Consider the following 16,460-nt stretch of genomic DNA (forward strand, 5'->3'; position numbering starts at 1 on the left):
TACTGCCCATATTCAGGCTCTCACCTTTTTTTTTCCTTGTCAACCTTGTGTATTCAATTACATAAACCTTATCCGTGTAAAGTGTATAGTGATAGATGGGAACTAGACGTATTATGGTGGTCATTTCACAGTATATATGAATAGCAAATCATGTACACCTGAAACTTATAATGTGATCTGTCGATTATAGCTAAAAAAAAAAAAAGTGTCTAGTTCAGTGACTTTTGACAGTTGTATGTACCTGTGAAACCACCACCACCATCGATACAGAACAGTTCCACCACTTCCCAAAGACTCCCTGTTTCCCTTTCTCTGTTCAACTCCAGGCAGCCAGTGGTCTTTTTTTTTTTTTTCCAGTGGGAGGGGTCACTTTATCACTTTTTGTCACTACGGACTTGTCTGCATTCTCTGGTAAATGAAATCCTAGAGTATAGGCTCTTTTGTACTTTTTTGTTTTTAGTTTTCTTATTATCGAGTTGTAAGGGTTCTTTTTATATTCTGGATATCAGTTGTCAGATATATGTATTGTGAATATCTTCCTCCATTTCATGACTTGCTTTTTTCGTGTTTTTTTTTATTAAGTAAACTCTATCCCCAATGTGGGGCTCGAACTCATGACCCCAAGATCAAGAGTCACATGCTAACTGAGCTAGCCAGGTGCCCCTCTTTTTCATTTTCTTGAAGACATGGTTTTTGGTTTTTATTTTTGATAAAGGTCAGTTTATCAATTTTTTTTTATGGTTTATGCTTTTTGTGTGCTAAGAAATCTTTGCCTGTTACAAAAAATTATATTTTCTCCTAGGGTTTTCCCTAAACATTTTATAGTTTTTGCTTTTTAATTGAGATCTGTAATCCACTTGGAGCTAGTTTTTGTGTTTGGTGTGAAGGAATATATTTTTTTTCCACATAGATATCCAGTTGTTTCCTTTTAGCTACTCTTTATCCCTGTTATTATTTGTACCCCCCCCCCTTTCTTTGATCAGGCTAGCTGGGGGGGTTATCAATTTTGTTGATGTTTTAAAAAATTAGAATAGTTTTTGGCTTTGTTGATATTCTCTGTTGTCTATTTTCTATTGTATTGAGTTTTGCTCTGATATTCATTATTCCCTTCCTTCTAATTATTTTGGTATTACTTTGCTCTTCTTTTTCTAGCTCCTTGAGGTGGACATTAGGCCATTGATTTTAGAGCTCACTTCTTTGTTACTATCAGCAGCTATAAATGTCCCTGAACGCTCTGTTTCAGCGGCACCCCTCAAGCTATGATAGGTTGTATTTTCATTATCATCCAATTTGAAATATTTTCTAATTTCCTTTGAGATTCTTCTTTGACTTATGGATTATTCAGAAGTGTGTTGTTTAACCTCCAATATTTGAGGTTTTCTTAGATATCACAGTTTTTGATTTCTAATTTGTTATGGTCAGAGAACATATTTTGTATGGTTTTAATTCTTTTAAATTTATCAAGACTTGTTTTATGGCTTAAGCACATGGTTTCTCTTGGGTAGTGTAAAAAAAAAATAGGCATGCTCCTGTTTTTGTGTTCTATAAATATCAGTTAGATTTAGGTGGTTGGTAGTATTGTTTATCTGATTTATGTTCTTCCTGATTTTTGTGTAATTGTATCAATTGCTGACAGAGGGGTGTTAAAATCCATTATTATGGTTTTAGACCATCTTTTTTTTTTTTTTACTTCATATATTTTGAAGCTCCGTTATGAGATACATATACAGTTTTGATTATTATGTCTTGGTGATGAATTGACCTTTTCATTTAATATGAAATGTTGGTCACTGCCTTGTTCATATTCCGTCTTGAAGTCTCTCTTATCTGGCATTAATATAGCTGTTCCTGCCCTCTTAAGTTTACTGTTTGTATTGTGTATCTTTTTCCACCTTTTATTTTTTTTAAAGATTTTATTTATTTATTTGACAGAGAGACACAGCGAGAGCAGGAACATGAGCAGGGGGAGTGGGAGAGGGAGAAGCAGGCTTTCCGCTGAGCAGGGAGCCTGACGTGGAGCTCGATCCCAGGGTCCTGGGATCATGACCTGAGCCGAAGGCAGACGATTAACGACTGAGCCACCCAGGCACCCTTCCACCCTCTTATTTTCAACTGATCAATGTCTCTATATTTAATGTGCATCTCTTATACACCATACATAGTTAAGTCTTGTTTTTTTAAATATATTCTGATAGTCTCTTTTATTGGACCGTATAGTCCATTGACAATAATTGATATGACTGGATTTAGGGCTGTCATTTTATTGTTTTCTGTTTACTCCCTCTGGTTTGTTTTGCTTATTTGTTTGTTCCCTCTTTCTTGTATTCTTTTAGATTATTTCATTATTTTTTAGAATCCCATTTTAATATATCTATTGGCATTTTGCTCTCTTTTCTCTAAAATATTAGCCACTGCTCTGGGTATCACAACATACATTATTAACTGTTCCTAGTCCACTTAAAGGTAATATTGTACTACTTTGTGTAAAATGTAGAAATCTTGCAATGATATAGGTCCATTTACCCCTCCCCCTGCCGTCATAGTTATAGGTATCATATCTGCATGCATTATAAACCCACAATACATTATAATTTTTGCTTTAGTCATATGTACTTTAGAGAAATTAAGAGAAAATGCAGTCTTTTACTCATACAGTATCTATTTCTGATGTTCTTCATTCATTCCTGAAAATCTCAGTTTCTCTCTGATATCATCTCTCTTTAGCCTGAAGACTTTTTATGTAGCATTTTGTGTAGTGTAGCAACATGGGGACAAATTCACTTAGTTTTTCTTGATCTGAAAGTGAGCTCTTTCACCTTCATTACTGAATCATAGAGCGTTCAGGGATGAGTTTCTTTCTCTTAGTGCTGTCTTCTGACTTCTGTGGTTCTTGATGAGACATCTGTGGTAATTCAAATTATTGTTCTCCTATATATATATATAACAAGATTGCTTTCAAGATTTTTTTTCTTTATGTTTTTAAAGTAGTTTGACTAGGATGTGCCAAGGTAGATTTCTCTTTGAATTTATTCTGTTTGGGGTTTGCTGAGATTCTTGGGATTTGCAAATTTATGTCTTTCACCAAATTTGGGAAATGTTTAGCCATTATTTCTTTGACTATTTTTCCTGCTCTAATTTCTTTATCCCTTCCTTCTATGATTCTAGTATCCCTACGTTAGGCATTAGAAATTGTCCCATAGTTCCAGGAAGCTCCATTTATTATTTCCAATCTTTGCTTTCATTTCATTCTGATCAAGTGATTTTTTTAAAAAGATTTATTTGAGAGAGAGTGTGACAGGGGAGGGGCAGAGGGAGAGAGAGTCTTAAGCAGACTCTGAGCTGAGCATGGAGCCAAATGTGGGGCTCCATCTCACAACCCTAAGATTATGACCTGAGCCGAAACCAAGAGCTGGATACTTAACTGACTGTGCTACCCAGGCGCCCCTGATTGAATGATTTCTGTTAACAGGTCTTCAAGTTCACTGACTCCTTCCTTTGTCATCTCCATTCTCTTCTTCAGTCTAATGATTTTTTTAAATTTCAGGCAATTTATTTTTCTGTTCTAAAATTTCCATTTGGTTCTTTTTTATATTTTTCTTTGTGGATTTTTTTTTTTTTTACTACATCAGTTAGTAGCATATTTTCTTTCACCTCATTGAGCATAGTTATAATAGCTGCTTGAAAGTCCTTGTCTGAAAATTCCACCATCCAAGTCATCTCAGGATTGGCATCTGTTGATTCTCTTTCTCCTTGGAAATAGGTCACATTTTCCTGACTCTTCACAAATTCAGTAATTTTGGATTATAATCTGGACATTGTAAAGGTTCTGTTGTGGAGACTTTGGATTGTTTTATTGATCTGAACAGTGTTGAGGTTTTTGTTTCAGCTAATGAATTTCGTTAGACCCACCTCCACCCTGCCGTGCTGTTGTGCGTGATGGCTCAGATCTCAGTTCAGTTCTTGAAGCCTTGGCTGCAAACTTCTTTCATTTAGCCCAACACATGCATGGTTCCGGGGGTGGGGGGGATTCTGCCAGAGACTTGAGTGGAGTCTATATACAGTTTAAAGTTTCTGCCTTCTCTAACTCCCTCTTTGGCTTCCCCTTTACTCTTGGCAGTCCTGCTTATGCTGGACTCCTTCCACTATTTTTTATCTACCAGAAAGATGATCTTTCTGTTGAATTTCTAAAGTATCTGTGCTGCTGCCGTGATGACTATACTGTTTTTGGGCAAAGCTGCAAACAAAAACAAACAACTGAGTCACAGAGAACCCATTCTAAGCATGTCACAGCCCCCTACAGCTTGCCTGTCCTTGTTCAGTATCCAAAGACCGTAATAGATGTTTTTTTTTTTTTTTCTTCTGTCCAGAGTTTATAGCTCTTCTTTGTAGGAGGATCCATTGGTTATGTGCCCCACTCCTCAATGCTATAAATGTGGCTCTCGCTCCTTGAACTAGGAAATTGCAGTGGACTCCTTGACTAATCAAGGAGTTATATTTCCTTTTGCCCAGATTTTTATTTCCTTCCAAGACAGTTTCCACCTGGAAGCCCAGTGACTGAAATAAAAATCTAGTGTTGACTCTGGGCTTACAGGGTTGGGTATAAAGTCCTTGTAAAGGCAGATGTAGCCCTTCGTAACTAACTCTTGCTACCTGTACACTGCAGCAAGGTGCTTGTTCTCAACCTGGTATGTTCCACAATCCTGGAATACTCATCCCTTTCTCTTACTCTCTTTCCCTTGCATAACTCCAGCAAACCATGGAGTTCACTCATTTTTCCCTGTCTTGAGTTCCGCATCCCCTCTGAGTTCTCCCTTAATATTCTGTGAGTCCCTCTGGCATGGGATTTATGACTTTGTTATTTTCTGCTTGGTTGTCTGTACCCCCACAAGACCAAACTCAGGGGTCGCAAATCATGCCCCAATCTTTAACCACTACCTAGCTCCCTTCACCTAACTTTACACACTACCTGATATATAGTTTTTGATACTTTTTTTTGCATTGAAATTTAAGAGTACAGGTTTTTCATTTCAGCTTTGAGTGGGTATCTGCTGTGCACACATAGAATTCCTCTGAAATAGGACAAAGGATTTGTGGCTCCTTGTCCACCATTCACTGTATTCATTGTATCAGTAGGGCATATTTACTAACCTTGTCTTTCTTTCATGCCCCCTAACTATAGGTAGTTAGCTCAGAATTATGTGAAATCCTCATTATTAAACTACACTGAGAAGAGACAAGGCAGTGGGATTTCTGGAGCTTGTTAATGGGCAAGCCTCTTCTGTCCCTGTCTTTCCTAATGAATGCGAGAATCCAACTATTGCTGGGAAAGCTGTGTGTATGTGTGTGCCCTTGTGTGCGCAAATGTTATGCCTCAGGTAGTAAGCCAGCAACATTCTCCCATCTGAGCATTAGGTGATAGATTTGGAGCCCATCCATCTGCCATGGCTCGTCAGCTGCTGGGAAATCTGGAATGCATTCTCTCCCTATCCACCATTTCCCATTTTTTCTGAAGGGATCCATAGACCTTTACAGAACATGAGTTTGTACCACAGCCGCTGCTTTGCTCCTTAGTATCACCCATTCAGAGCACGAGCTACTGAGCTGTACCCCACATTCTTTTGAAACAAATGAGTTTCTTTTTCAAAGAACTTTTCAACTTTCATATGTTAATCTAATGTCTTAGAGGAGTGATTTAGCTTCAGGTCCAACTTAAAGCGTTTGTCTTTTAATTTTTTTCTAATCATGCAAATTACATGCTCCTTATAAAAGTATTTATACATTTATTTATTCAATAAATATTTATCTTGCATCTCTGACATGCTATGCTCTGAGAATATAGCTAAGAAGATAGATATGGTATTGCCTCATGAAAATTTAGTCTTACAACAAGTGTTGGTGAGGATGTGAAGAAAAAGGAACCCTCTTGCATTGTTGCTGGGAATGCAAACTGGTGCAGCCACAGTGGAAAACAATATGGAGGGTCCTCAAAAAATTAAAAATAGAACTAACACTACTAGGGTAATCTAGTAATCACACTACTGGGTGTTTACCCAAAGAATACAAAAATACTAATTTTTAAACTTTTAACTAATGGGATACATGCACCCCTATGTTTATAGTAGCATTATTTACAATAGCCAAATTAGGGAAGCAGTCCAAGTGTCCACTGATAGATGAATAAAGAAGAGGTGGTATATATTTATACAATGGAATATTATTCAGCCATAAAGAAGGAAATCTTGCCATTTGCAACATGGATGGAGCTAGAGAGTATAATTGTAAGCGAAATAAGTCAGAGAAAGACAAATGCCATATGCTTTCACTCATATGTGGAATTTAAGAAACAACACAAATGAACAAAGGAAAAAAAAAGAGACAAACTCTTAACTCTAGAGAACAAACTGATCATTACCAATGGGGACGTGGGTTGAGGGATGGGAGAAATAGGTGATGGGGATTAAAGAGTACACTTCTCATGATGAAAAAAAATAAACTAGTAATATACAAAAAAAAATTTAGCATTACAGAAAAATATAGAAGAACTTCAAAAAACTCAATACCCAGAGATAACCACCGTTAACCGCTTTCTGGATTTTGGGTATGTTTGCCCTTTAGGTGTCAGGCACCGTCCCTTCTGTTTTCATTCCAAGAGCCTCAACCCTCTTGCCCCTTTGTCCTTCATTTCCCCCATGGGGCAAATTTCCAATTCCTAAGCATCTAATCATCAACCTATGTAATGTTTGGCTCTGGCCTGAAAAAAAAAAAAAAAACTATTTAGAATGCTAATTTTAATCCCAAGGAGCCTGTTCTACTTTATATGTTTGAGATTCTGAATTTTCCAAACCTATGAAATACTAATTATTAAGTTATAGAGGTATTTCCCACTAAATTAAATTAATAGACTTACTCATTTTATAGTTTAATAAGGGAGTATTAAAACATGAGCTGTACCTTATTTATAATTGTAAGAAAAGTGATAAATATCTAAATGCCATCAATAAGACTAGTTTAAATAAATAATGTACATCCACACAATGGAATGCTATGAACCCATTAAAATAGCTTGTTGACATAAAAAGAAAACTAATAAACATGGCAAGATATTCACAACAAATTGCTGAGTGAAAAAACCCCAAATTTAGCACAGAACAGGGTATTTTGTTTGTTTTCACTGATGTAAAATTGGATACATATGTATGTACATGCACAGAAAACTATCTGTAAGGAGGCAAACAATCTATTTCTTTAATTCCTACTGTGTAAGAGATGCTCACTAAAATCATTATGATAGATATCCATGTCATAGGGGAAAATTGGATAACACATATTATCACGCATGTTTGTGGGGGAACCTATTTGCTTGACTAAAAGTACTTTTTTCCTTTTCTCTAGAATAATGAACTACAAAGCAGGTTGGACTATTTAATAGAAATCCAGGCCAAGCCTGAGGTGGAGACCAGAGAGATTGGAGTGGGCTGCGATCTTCTCCCCAGGTATTTGGAAATTTCCTATTTTTCTGACTCAAATTCCTCTCTGACTTAAGAAAATACTTTATGGGGCTGTGATTACCAGAATTGCATTCTTTCTATCAAAAATATTTTTGCAAAGATAAACAGCAACTGCCGAGGGGTCTGGCTCGTTCCTGTGGGAGCGGGGGCATTGTGCAGGACAGAGGGGGTAGTGAAGAGAAGGCTGGGGAAGCCACGTCCGAGAGGGATAGGCCCTGTCAGGAAGTGCATGCATTTGATCCCCCATCCAGTCATTCATTCACTCAGCAAACATCTGGTGAGTACTGTCCCTGTGCCAGACACTTATGGAGAGGAATGAGATTTGGTTCCTGCTCCACATGCAGTCTGGAAGGGGAGACAGACATGGAGGCAGACATTTACAACAGTGTGAGAGGGACCTGTGAGGGGCTTTGGTAACATAGAGGAGGGTGGGTCTAAAGCTTGAACAAATTTCATCTCTTCCCCGGTGCCAGGACACAGTCTAGTCAAGCACTGGCTCAGCGTCACAAATAAATTGATCTGTTTCAGTCACCACAGATGAACGGTAACCACAACCTCGTTTGTTCAGTTGCCTTTCTGAGCTCGAGAGCTGACCTGTTTGTCTTTAAGCTGCTCCCCATACCCATGCCTGGGTCTCTCCCTAATAAGATTAGAGTCTGTGATCTAGTAACCAACCCACCATCTCTAGGTGCTCGAAACTGTGCTCGGCTCAAAGAGGACATAAAACAAGGTGATAATGAGGATGCCAACGGCATGTGGCTTGTGATTTAGGTAACCAAAGTCACAAAGTACCTCATATACTGTGTGTAGGAGGGTAAATTCCTGTGTGATCAGGGGCATCTGTGTGTGTTGTGTTTGGTATTAGGCCAGAAAAATGCAGAATCCTGGAACCTTGAATGGTTAAATCTGGTGGGAAATGGTGGTGAGTCCATCACCAAGCTGGGATGTCAAATACCTTGGGTCTAGTCCTCCTTGCTAGCAGCAGGATGCATTCAGGCCGGACTGTTTTTGCTGGGGCCTCCGTTTCCCAATTTGTAAAGTCAGTGGTTTTGAGTAGATGATTTCTCAGGTTTAACCAGCTTAAGCAGGGAAAAGATACATAAATAGATTTGAGGTCCCATCAATATGGGGGACGAAGTCCATGATAAAAATATAGGCAAAAAGAATGGTCATGTCCAGGGACTCTGAAATATAAATAGTTTCGCCATTTCTCTCCTTTTTTATTTTTCAGGAACCAAGTGGTTTAGTCCACTTTAATTGCCCACATAATAAATCTTGTTTGGCTTAAGACGGGCACAAAACTATGTCTGAAACCAATAAATTGTTTGTTTTCTAATTCCCACATTTTGGCTTAAAACAAGGTTTTCAATTTGTATGCCGAAGGATAGCCTGAAGCAAACTTTTATGGCTAAGTTATGAAACCACAAAGCGGTTTTCATAATGGAAGTGCTGACAGACCCTTAACTTATGGCCATGGTGAACTTGGAAGCCACTTCAGCATCTAAAAGCAGCTTTTCCATAAATGTAGCATTTGGTTTCCCCCAGGATCCATCTTAGCGCTTTCACTGCGTAGGTCAGTCAGCAGAGGAAATGAAAGCTACATATCCGAGTTTCCGAAAAGGCAGGGTAAGATTCCATTTGTTTCCTCTCCGATATTTATTAAGTGCCTACTACGTGAAAGGGGCCACGCGGGCTGGAGTGGGAAGGAACACGGGGTCGTTAGATTTGAGCAGTAGTTTCTCACCTGTGCTTCTCTGAGCTGCCTCGCTGGGCTCTGTGCTGGGGCTCAGGGAGAGGCCTCCGGATGCCTTGGGGAGCATGAGGTGAGCAAGGAGCTGGCCTGCGGGGACCCTCCCCCTCCTGAAAAACAAAACGACACAAAACTGAAAAACTCAGTTTTTAGTGTAAGATGTTGGACCCCAAGTAAGATTTTGTTTGAATAAAGAAACTGGAACCCCCTGGTGGAATTTAATCCCCATGTTTTGATAGAGAGCAAAATCGTGGCTCAGAGAGGTAAGCGATTGACTGAAAGCCACACAGCCAGGATTAGAACCTGGGGTGGTACTTGTGTGATTTTAAAAAATACTCAATAGAGTTGCTAAATTGTACTGTGTATGTTCTAACAAAATTGCTGGTTCTTACTTGGACATTGAACTTGCACCTAATACAAGATCTTACGGTGTTTCCCAGAATATTTTGAAAATGGCCTCCTCTGAAATGTTTTAGATGAATAAAAGTATTGCCTTAAGCCTTAATTCTGCAGATGAGTTTTGTTCTCGCTACCTGTTCTCTTACAAAGAACCAGGCAGTGTGGTCCAGTTGGGGAGCTTCAGGCCGTGGGGCTTTGCTGCCCAGCCAGCTGCCAGCCGAGCACAGCCTTGGGCAAGCTACTTAATCGCTCTGAAGGCTCCATTATTTCATCCTTAAAATGGGAATGAAGAGGACAATATCAAATCTCATAGGGTTTCTATGAAATGAAAACATGTATATACAGTTTTTAGCATGGTAACTGTTTAAGTACTTAATAAAGAATAGCTATTACTATTAACTAAACCAAAGCCCTGATTTTTCATGTAAGACACCAGATCAAATATAAGTGAATTTGGGTGTGCTAAGACAATTTCATTAACTTATTAGTGATTTTGTTCAACGGATTGATAGTGCTTCAGTATGCATTAAGCTCTCCAATTAAACTCTCTGTGGTTTGGAGCCCTCTAGACAGTGCCTAAAACTCTGGAAGGCCCCGTGGTGGATGAGGCCCCTGTCAACTGAGATGCCAGAGGGGTCACGGCATGTTCCGGGTGCTTGCGCACGCGGCCTCACGGGAGAGGAGTGAGCTACCTCGGACTCATTTCTCCCTCTACCTGGAGGGCTTTCATGCTGTGCTAACAGCGTTTGACTTACAATTATTGCTGCTTGATTTTTATGCTGGAAAAATTTGAAATCAGCCTTTTCTTTACTTACAGACCAGTAAACCCCTTTTGTGACCTCCTCCCCACATCACCACCACTTCCCTATTTGTGCCAACTCTGTGGACTCCAGTGGACAGGGACCCTGGGTTCTCATCCCCTAGCTCAGCACTTTCTTGATGCTCCATAAACATGTGTTGGCTGACCTGCCTCTCGCTGTATCTACAGCTTTAGGCAAATCCCTAATCTCTTTGAGTCTCAGTTTCTCAGCTAGAATTGGAAGATTCTGACAGAATTCCCTGGGGGCCCTGCTGGGCTGGTGAAGTAGGATACAGGCAAAAAGTGCCCAGGGGAGTGGGTGCATTTTCCTCTTTCCGTTGATGCTGCCACGACTTTCCCGGGTCCGGCCCTGAGGTCAGTTCACTGAGGACACCTGTGCTCCAGGACAGCCTCAGTGCCCGTACAGGGCTGTCCCCCTTTAGTCCCACTGCCACCAGGCTGCTAGAGACCTGGGTTCTCTAGGTCTGGTCGACTGAATACCACCTTCTGTCTCTAGTTTCTCAACTCCTTCCTCTCTTCATCTAACCCTTGCATTCCATTCTTTTCAAGAGAGCAAGGATCTTACAGCAGAGCAAGGAGGGAGGGAGGGGGTGAGAAAGGCACTCACTGTGATTTCAGAGACTTTTAAACACCTATTTTTTAAAAAAGACTCAAGAGTTTGATTTAAAGGTTTGATACAGGTTAATGAAAGCCACTGAGAGCAATTTCCAGTCTGCTAGCCTGCCTTCAAAGAGAAAGATGAAAAACAAGAAACAAAAAGAAAAGAAACTTTTTCTCCTTGCCCCTTAGTGACACTTGCTTTCCAGCAAGCTCATAAATTATGTCTTAATAGGTGTGATGTAATGAAAAATATTCCCCATGGTCATAAGTGCCGGGCACATAGTAAGCGCTTTAAAATGCCAACATTTTCATACTTCTTCTGTTTTAGAGACCAGAACACAAAGTAGCTTTTTGTCAAAGCTTTATTTGCGGACTCTGCTGCTGTTTCCCCCAGAGGACCTGCCCCTTTATGGAATAATAAAAGGTTACCAATAGCCTCAAAGAAAATGGTTGAATTTCAGTTCTGTGGTTGAAATTATCTGTGTTCTTGAGATCCTGTTGTTTCCTAGTGATCAACCACATAAAATACCTCACTTCTTTTTGAAAGGTTGGGATATCAGAGCCTGTTTTTGAAACCCGGAAAGCTCACCTTTATAAATATTTCTGCATTTTACGGGCTTTTAGGATATTATCACCAGAGACCATTTCCTCTACGTGGAATTTTCAGTGGTTGGCAAAATCACCATCTGGCTTCTGCCCCGGCACTCCACTAACCTGCCTGGTCAGGTCCCTGGGGACCCCTGAATTCCCAGATCTTGTGGATTCCTCTGTGGCAGGTGACACTCTGACCATTCACTCCTGGAAATCCCTTGTCCTCTGGTTTCCTTCCTCATCCATACATTTAGTGATAGTTCTATGCCCGGCCTGAGTGAGCTGCTAGTCATGAAGAGGAGTGTGGCTTTCAGCCTTCAGGAAATTGTGACTAGCAGAGGATGTGTAGACCAGAGGGGACAACGGGGTGCTTCTAGTGGTGTGTCAGAAGCCTAGGGGTGCCTGGGTGGCTCAGTTGGTTAAGTGTCTGCCTTCGGACTATGATCCCAGGGTCCTGGGATAGGCCCCCATCCATCCGGCTCCCTGTTCAGTGGGGAGTCTGCTTCTCCCTCTCCCTCTGCCTCTGCCTTGCCCCCAGCTCATGCTCTGTCTTGCTCTCTCACGCGCTCTCTCTCAAATAAATAAATAAAATCTTTTAAAAAAACAAAAAGGAAGCCTGTATGACAGCCCTTCTCAAGGTGTATGTGGGGAGGATAGTTTGGAGAGCACGGAAAAGACATACTGAATCTCTTGGGGAGACAGGTGAATTTAAAATTTCCCCCAAGCTTCTAATACACCCCATTAAGAAGCAATACGCCAACTACAGTTGACAATCACTGCAGGGTAGTGGGAAGTGTTAACTGCTGGGAGAGTTTAGCAAAAGCGGACCTTGTGGAAGCAGAAAATTGAGCACCACTACTCAAGGGAACAGACAAAAAGCACAAAAAGAAAGGAATGCTCATTTCTATCACTGGGGTGGGAAATCTGGGAAATGGTCATATAGGAGGGGATATTTGGTTTGAGTCTTGAAATATAGGCAGGAATTCTTCAGATCCATTGGATTAGGGAAGCAGTCAAGGCAAAGGGGATGACATGGGAATGGCAGTGTGGCAATGGTGACAACTGTGTTTCTTAGCAAGGCCAGATGGGATACGACAGGAGACAGCAGAGGGCCTTTAAGACCATACACAGGAGCTTAGACTTCATCCCAGAAGCAATGGGGAGACTTTGAAGTTTTCAGAATGGTATTATACTTCGATCATCAGGAAGATCTCTTTGACAGCAAGCTGGGTAGAGGATTTGAGGAGGAGGAAGACTCTGCCAACACCAAAGGGAGGGAGACCATTTAGAATACTACTCCAGGATTCAAAGATAGATTCTGAGAACCTGAACTAGGCCAGGGGCTGAGGGAACAGAGAAGGCACGTGACAAAACAGTAGTTGAGGAGGTAGATTCCACATCGCTTTGTGAATGACAGGCCATGGGCCGTTCAGGGAAGGGAGCTGACTCCAATCTCACACACGCAACTCGTCACTGCATTAGTGGGGAGAAGGAACGTAGCTGCTGTAACAAAAAGCCCACAGACCTCGGCTTAGCAAAACCAAGACCGATTTCTCATGTTACAGTGCAAGACCAGCTGGCATGGGCCTCACGGCACGTAGTCATTCACGAGCCCGGATTCCTCCAGCTAGTCACCCTGCCTGGGCTTTGGAGTCCTCTTGAGCCCTCCACTATATTCTCTGCATGAAAGGGAAGAGACTGGGCATAGAGGATTATGTAGGAGAATTTTATGGGCTAAACCTGGAAGTAATATACATCACTTCTGTCCATTTAGTCACATGGCCCATCAAATTGCAAAGGACGCTGGGAAAGGTAGTTGTGTGTCCAGGAGGAAAAAGAAATGGGAGATTTTCTCCATCTCAGCCACCAAATCCTGGTTAATTCTACCTCCCCAATATCTCCCTACCCTTTCCTTGATACTTCACCTCCAGTGTTAGTTAGAATTCCAGCTCTCATGATCTCTTACCACCTAAATATCAAAAAAAAATCTAACTCACCTTCTGCCTCCAGACTAACCCCTCTGCAGTCAACCTGCCCAGGAACCCTGCTAGAATAAAGAGATAAGCATATCCTGCCCGTCCTTGCAAATCTTTAGTGGCTCTGTGTCCCCTTCTAAACTCCTTAGCAGGGCACACAGGCCTGGTCTTCTGCCACTTTCCACCAAGAGCTCTTTGCTCCAGTCCTACCAAACAGGTCTCCTTTCCACACCCACGGCCCTTGTGCTCACCCTTTTTGACCCCTTGCACTTGAATTCCCATCTCCTCCTTGACCACCTGAGGACTGCCTGGGCACCCTGCAAGACTCCCCTCTCTGTGCACATTTCCAGATGCCCTCCTAAGTGCCGCTAACTCGTTCTGCCCTCAGTGTGCCCATAATATGTTAGTTCTTGTATTGCTCACGGTCCTGACAGGACAGGAAGACTGAAGAGACTGGGATGAAGGGACTATTTATGAAGGTTGCGGCAGCTCTGAGAGAAGTGAACAAGGGGCAGTGGCGTACTCTGGAGCTGGCATAGTGGGAACTGTTACCAGCCTGGGCCTGAAGAGGCAGGGGGAGGAAGCCGGGAGGACAGGCAAAGGGGAGAGCTGTAAGCTGTGGCCTTGGCTAGGGCAATGCGGCCAACTTCCAAGCTGCAGCCTGGCCAGGAGGGAACAGAGGTCCTGACCCGTCTGTCCTTGCAGCCTCTCATCCCCCGCTACCAGTTCCCAACTGCTCAGAACCCACTGGGAGCTAAAGGGTAAGGGAACCCATGGACACTGACCTTCAGGTCAGCTTCCCAAGGGCACAGAGTGAGGTGGAGACAGGGAAGAGTTAATCTGAACGGGCAAATGGAGAATATCCAGCACGGCTCATTATGTGTCTCTTATTACAGTTATTCATGCACATCCCTTTCCCACCAAAATAGGAGTTCCTTAAATACATGGTTTTTTATTCTTCTGAATTATCGATGCTTAGCACAACCTTTGAAAGTTGCTAAAGGGTCACTTGCGCGGCTCAGCCGGTTAAGCGTCTGATTCTTGATTTCAGCTCAGGTCATGATCTCAGGGTCCTGGGATCGAGCCCCACATCAGGCTCTGTGCTCAGCAGGGAGCCCACTTAAGATTCTCTCCTCCTCTCTCTGCCCCTCCCTCCGCTCAGCTCTCTAAAAAAATCAATCTTAAAAAAGTTGCTAAAAATAAAGACCCCTCCTATAATATTTAAATGGAAAATTCAACTGACTCAATCAGTTTATAAAATTTTAGGCTACAGCGGTGGCAAAACCATTTCCTAGAGTTGTTTTACATGAAGAATATGGTGAGTTTTGTTCCATCTTCCTGACCTGCCTTTTCTCATTTCTCAGCCCAACAGGTAGGACTCGTGAAATCTCGATGCCTTCCAGGAACTATACCCCATACACACGGGTCCTGGAGTTAACCATGAAGAAAACACTGACTTAGGCACCTGGAGACACACACTTTGTACAGATGGACAAAAGCCCTAGAACCATGAGGCTTGAGGTCTGGGAAGGGTGACTACTGCTTCCTCCTATACAAATTTCAGCCACAAAGACTGCTGAGGTCCTGATCTACTTCTAAAACATGAAGGAAAAGTGGGGGAGGGCAGGAAAGAGAGCTTTCAAGGTCATATTTCAAACACCCAACCATGCTTTACTGGGCCATCATTAGCTTTCCGAGTAGACACTGAAATTCTGTCAGGAGAATTCCCTCACAATTTATTTTCTGGTTTATTAGCCTTTGGTTGGGAGGAAAAAGGGCATTAATTTGAAATTTCATGTTATTCCCGCCAGGATCATTTGTTACAGCATGAAGGTTTTATTCACCCGTAAAAGTATTAGAGGTGGTGTTTCTCTGGTGCCCAGAAGCCTGTCCACAGGCGCAGGGGCACCTGGGGAGACCTGACCCTGCCAGGGAAGGGTGCTCTCTCTTGGTGTCCAGGATCTGTGTGGGGTTGTGGGAGCCACGGGTGGAGACTGGCCTCCTGCAGGCACAAGTGCCTCATTCCGATGTGCTAATCCCTTGGTTTAATTTGTGCCTTATGCCTTCATGGGGCTCACCGAAATCAGTGTATTTATTTCACCTGTGATTTTTCTTTTTCCCTTTCTAACTGAAAGAGAATTTTGTATGTTGTGGACATGTAATCATTTAATGTTTTCAGTATCAATTGGTGTTTCTGTTAAATGAATAATGTGTTCATGCATGCTCTACTTTGATATTATAACCTATGTCACATATGTTTAATAAATGCCATATATTTTGTTCTACCTACGTTGTCTCTGGATTTCATCCATGGCCAGGTAGAAGGGGTAGAGAGCAGAATGGGGCTTGGGAGTGTCAAAGTCAGCACCTAGAGATTTTTCGGTCAGTACAGTCCATAGAAGCATTTATAAACCATAAGATAGGGTGTGTGTGTGAGAGAGTACCAGCATATGTAGCAGCATGTGTGTGTGTGTGTGTGTGTGTGTGTTTAAACCCTGAAATTTATCTAGTTAACGCTAATAGTACATAGTAATTCTATCTTCCTGAAATGAAAAACATCTTTGTATGCAAGGTTTTGTCCTAAATAAAAAAATAACATTGTATAATAACGCCTCTATCAATATTTTCATTTCAATCCTTCTTGGCTTTCTTAAAACACACACGCACACTATTGTTTTTAAAACACATATGGCACTATGTTGAAAAGCAGAATCGTGGTATTTAGGAACATGGGCTCTAGAGACTGAGCTCAGTCACTAGTGTATGCTTTGGGCAAGTTAAAGAACCTCTTCAAGCCCCTATTAGATGGGATCTGT

At 41.6% G+C, this 16,460-nt stretch overlaps 1 protein-coding gene across 1 annotated transcript in view; it reads left to right on the forward strand.

Moving 5' to 3' along the window:
* The window catches only part of MYZAP (myocardial zonula adherens protein), an 85,832-nt gene extending 69,903 nt beyond the window's left edge, over positions 1–15,929 (forward strand). Inside the window, exons 12-13 of the mRNA XM_028100156.2 lie at positions 7,393–7,493; positions 15,009–15,929. Coding sequence (XP_027955957.1) covers positions 7,393–7,493; positions 15,009–15,105 — 198 coding nt within the window. The 3' untranslated portion in view covers positions 15,106–15,929. The remainder of the gene's footprint in view (positions 1–7,392; positions 7,494–15,008) is intronic.
* Positions 15,930–16,460: the final 531 nt, after the last annotated feature.

Source organism: Eumetopias jubatus, unplaced genomic scaffold, assembly GCF_037043125.1.
Source record: "Eumetopias jubatus isolate StellerSeaLion01/CBP00866 unplaced genomic scaffold, mEumJub1_p1.0 scaffold_7, whole genome shotgun sequence".
NCBI classification, from domain to species: domain Eukaryota; kingdom Metazoa; phylum Chordata; class Mammalia; order Carnivora; family Otariidae; genus Eumetopias; species Eumetopias jubatus.